Source organism: Halyomorpha halys, unplaced genomic scaffold, assembly GCF_000696795.3.
Source record: "Halyomorpha halys isolate HHAL.00 unplaced genomic scaffold, Hhal_1.1 Scaffold7464.1, whole genome shotgun sequence".
Classification (NCBI taxonomy): domain Eukaryota; kingdom Metazoa; phylum Arthropoda; class Insecta; order Hemiptera; family Pentatomidae; genus Halyomorpha; species Halyomorpha halys.
The window spans coordinates 10,286-14,455 of record NW_027115928.1 but is presented as its reverse complement, the minus strand read 5'-3'; the positions used below and the strand labels follow the sequence as shown (position 1 = coordinate 14,455).

Below are 4,170 nucleotides of genomic sequence, written 5' to 3'. Positions count from 1 at the left end.
GGAACTATCAGTATCTTCGTATGGTGTTTATGTGTGTATATTTATAAGGAAACTTTCAAAGCTTCTTTTTTTGTGTTAAGTTTATAAATTTTATTATTTTTTTTTTTTCAGAATAAAAATATTTTTAATATTCCTGCATATGTATTCATGAAGTTGGATTCTGCTGTTGTTCAGATTAGTTGTTATGAAGAATATCTTCTTATATCAACCAAAACTAGGTGTTACATCTGTGATACAACTAAAGAACAATACAAACAGATTGGCAATCAGTTGCGTGAGGGGTTTTATGGTGCAACGTTTATGAAAAATGAAAATGGATTTAAAATTTATTGTGCTCGTCCAGGTTCAAGATTATGGGAAGTGGATGATTCAGGAGATGTTGTTAGTACACATCAGTTTAAAAAAGCCCTTGCTGTACAGTCAACTGCAGTAGTGAAACCGGAAGAAAATGAATTAGTTCTTAAAACACGTCCCTGTTGGCCTGATCAATCCTTTAATTTTTGTTATTTATTCGGATTCCTTGATGTTTTTTTACTTACATTTAGAAGTGATGGAATTTATATTTTTGACCCAAGCACTGCAGATGTTGTGTTGTGGTCGGATTACTTTAAAGATATTGTTATGGTAAAAAGTGTCCATGATATAATTTATGTGTGGACTTCCTTAGGTCAACTCTATTCATTTGTCATTACACCTCTTAGTAAATGTTTGGTACAGCTATATTTTTTAGGTAAATATAAATTATGTGTTGAAGTCTTAGAAGCATTTTTAGACCAAGCCTTGTCAGATAATGTTATGACAAAAGTAGGATGTTTAATTGGTTTGCCTGAACAGTACCCTGACATTTATAAAAATTCAAAAGTTTATGGATACATCGAAAAGTTAGTTAAAAGTATGAAGGATAAGCAATCATCAAACAATCTTGACTCAGGAATTTTCCTTATTGATAATAAACATTGGAAAAAGTGGAAAATAGGCATAAATATTAGTAAATCTAGGAAAAAAAGAATTAGTCGTTCTAAAAGTATGTCGGATGTTAAAAAATTTTCTAAGGGTGGAAGCTACATGAAGAAATTACAGTATTATTCTTTACCAGATATCCATTTTTCACTTAATGACAGTTTTAGCTTTAAAGCTCAAAATTGTCCAGATGATTCCTTAGCAAATTCTTGTACATATCTTTCAAGTTCTTTTATGCATCAAATACCTTTTCTGTCACTTACTTCTCCTGATATCATTCAAAGTACTGTTGCTGAACTAGGGCATAATGTAAAAAGAAAGTTGTTCAGTAGCACTAAATCATTACAAAACAAGTTACAGTTTTTTGAAGAAAAGATTAAATTCCCTAAAGGATTTCTTGATGGTGATGTTTTAGACATTGAATTAAAATACTGTAGTAAGGATACAATTAGAGAAAATATAATTTTTCCTAAGATGGATGATAGTATTGTGTACAATATTTCTTGTCCTGAAAACGTGAAGAATTTTGTTTTTGACCCCACTGAAATCTGCCTAATGGCTGAAAAACTTGATGAATCATTTAATGAAGAAAGCGTTTTTATACTGTTTAATATATTAGTTGAAAAGTTAAATGATTTTAACCAACATCTTACAACCAATGAAAATGCCAAAAAGTCTTTTCCATTTAAACAAATGCTGCCATTGAAGCATATTGAAATTATTAGAAATCTACTGAATAGAAGTTTGGAATGTGGCAAAATTATTGATTATGTAGTTAGTTTTAAAGCTTTAAATGGTAAATATTTGGAACTGCAAGATCATCCATTAATTCTTCAAGAGGTTCACAAAACTGAAGATTTGAATAATGATGTTATAATGAGCAATATAATTCTATTCTTCTCAGAAATTTTAGACCCGTCTTTAATTTTGCAACATTTAGAAAACTTAAAAATAAGTTGCACCTTTTTTTCTTGTAGTATTGTTTTAGATATTTTTCAAGAAACTGCATTTGGATTTTTTGCTTCAAAAAAAGATTTACCTTTAAATTATTCAGAATGTCCTTTGCCCTACTTATTAAATATGTTATTTTTAATGTTGAGGCTTGACCAAATTGAATCAGCTTGCCATATAGCTAATAAAGGATGTCTCAAGTTGCATTATATATCTCGCCTAGTTCTTAAACTGTCAATGCATTTAGAATTTACTGGAATTAATCGCCAAAATTGTATAGACCGTTGTAATAAACTTTTTCTGAATTTCTTAATGAAATTAAGAAACAATAAATTATATTCAGTGATGGGGATTTGTGATGCAGAAACATTACATCACATTGAAAGTGCTTTCTTTTCAGTTAATAAAAATGTGGTAAATAAATGTGTTTGTAGCTATCCATTAGTAGGTTGTTCAAAGTATTCTATAAAATTTCCTATTGTGGGAGAATTACTTTTAAAACAAAATTTAATTTTTTTTGACACTGTTAAATCTTCAAGTTGCTTCAAGAACAACCTTTACATACTTAAAGAAGGAGTTTTTAAAAACCTATTGAATGAAAAGGAATCTTTAAAACCTGAATTTTCAAGTAGTAAAATCCCTACCAATATCTCCAAATGTAATTTTGATATTAATAACTTAGCTTTTAAAGAAAATGAAAAACAAAACATATATTCAAAAATAATTTCTTTACTCCAAACTATGCCAGATTTAATTAGTTTTATCATGAATTACTGTTGGCAAAATATTGAATTATGTTTGCCTTTTATCATTCAATTTGGGAAGATAGATGTATTAAATGATTTTATTCATGAAGGATCTTATGAGTTCTGGGATAAAGCTTTTGATCTTAATCTCAAATTATCAAGTGGTTTCTGTTGTATTTGTCAAAGAAAATCTGAAAACAATATTAAAGTTGATTGGAATCAGTTGTCAATTCAAACTCTTAAATCTTTGGGAGCTAAAGAAACTTTATCACTTATGATGAGATATGCTGATCAAATATCTTCTAAAGATATTGATATGAGGTAATGTATTTTTTTCATAAATATTTTTTTATATTTATTATTCATAAGATAAAAATTGAGGAGTATTCTTCCAAAAGTTGGTAAATACACTTCTCGAAAGTAAAGTTTTTTTTGTGACAACTTTAAATTTAAAATATAAAATTTATTCAGTTTCAATTTATTTCAAAATGGAAATTTTTTCCTGTCAAACAGTTCTAAAAATTAACATTTTCAGTAAGAATGTAACTTATCTAGCTGGGATGCCTCCATGATATTTTTTAAAAATAACTTTCTAAAAGTCGATGTATTGATCTTTGATTTTATACTTCTCCATTAGTCATTAATGAGTAATAAAAGAAATTAAGAACTTATTATTAATCCTTTATTTTGGTTAATAAATGTTGAATCAATAATATGAATTAGTTGTCTAACAAATTGCAAGATCCTATTTTATTTAATAATAAATTTAGTTTATTAATTGACCACATGAATTAATGCCAATAAGATTAATTTGTTTGAAATGATACCAGCTTGATTAAAACATAACCAACATTGATAGTATTCAAATATACACTTCATTTTAAAATACTAGACTTTGTTACTAAAAAATTTCTTTTACATTATGATTTAACAAATAATAGTGTTTAAACAAATTCTACATTTCCCCCCATTTAATTCCATGAACTAGTGGGTAAACATAATCAAATTTTTTTATATGTTTATCATTCCTAATGAATGAGATATCTAACCTAACCTAATACATACTTGAATTGTCTAAATAGCTTTGTCAGTTTGTATCATTGTATTTTTTTGGTTACTGAACATTTTCTTGTTGAAGATTTTTCTTGACTGTCTCCCCCTTTGCTAATAAATACCATTAAATCTTTAGATTTAATTAATTTGTTTCCTTAAATTTTAAAAGTTATAGTAGATATGTTTTTTTGTTTAGTTGAATATAGTTTATAAGTATTTTTTTTTTATTACAGGTTTTTCAGAACTTGTTTGCTAAGTGATATTATTCAGATGGAAAATGGAAATTGTTCTTCTCTTATTGATGTCTACTGCAGTCAACCAAAATTTAATGCTTTTAGGATATCTGCAATGGTAATGGAATGTTTCTATTTAAAATCCACCCACATGTACTATTTTAAAATTATTTTTTTTAAATGCGTTTCTGTGATTTAATGGAATTAGAGTTTTATTTAAAAAAAAA

General features: G+C 27.1%; 1 protein-coding gene across 1 annotated transcript; it reads left to right on the top strand.

Moving 5' to 3' along the window:
- Positions 1-111: 111 nt before the first annotated feature.
- LOC106689512 (WD40 repeat domain-containing protein pink) lies at positions 112-4,061 on the top strand (the record flags this gene model as incomplete). Its single annotated transcript, XM_067052910.1, is given in 2 exon segments — positions 112-2,978; positions 3,944-4,061. Coding segments are annotated over 2 exon segments (2,985 nt in total), but the record flags the coding sequence as incomplete, so codon positions are not given.
- Between the last annotated feature and the right edge of the window lie 109 nt (positions 4,062-4,170).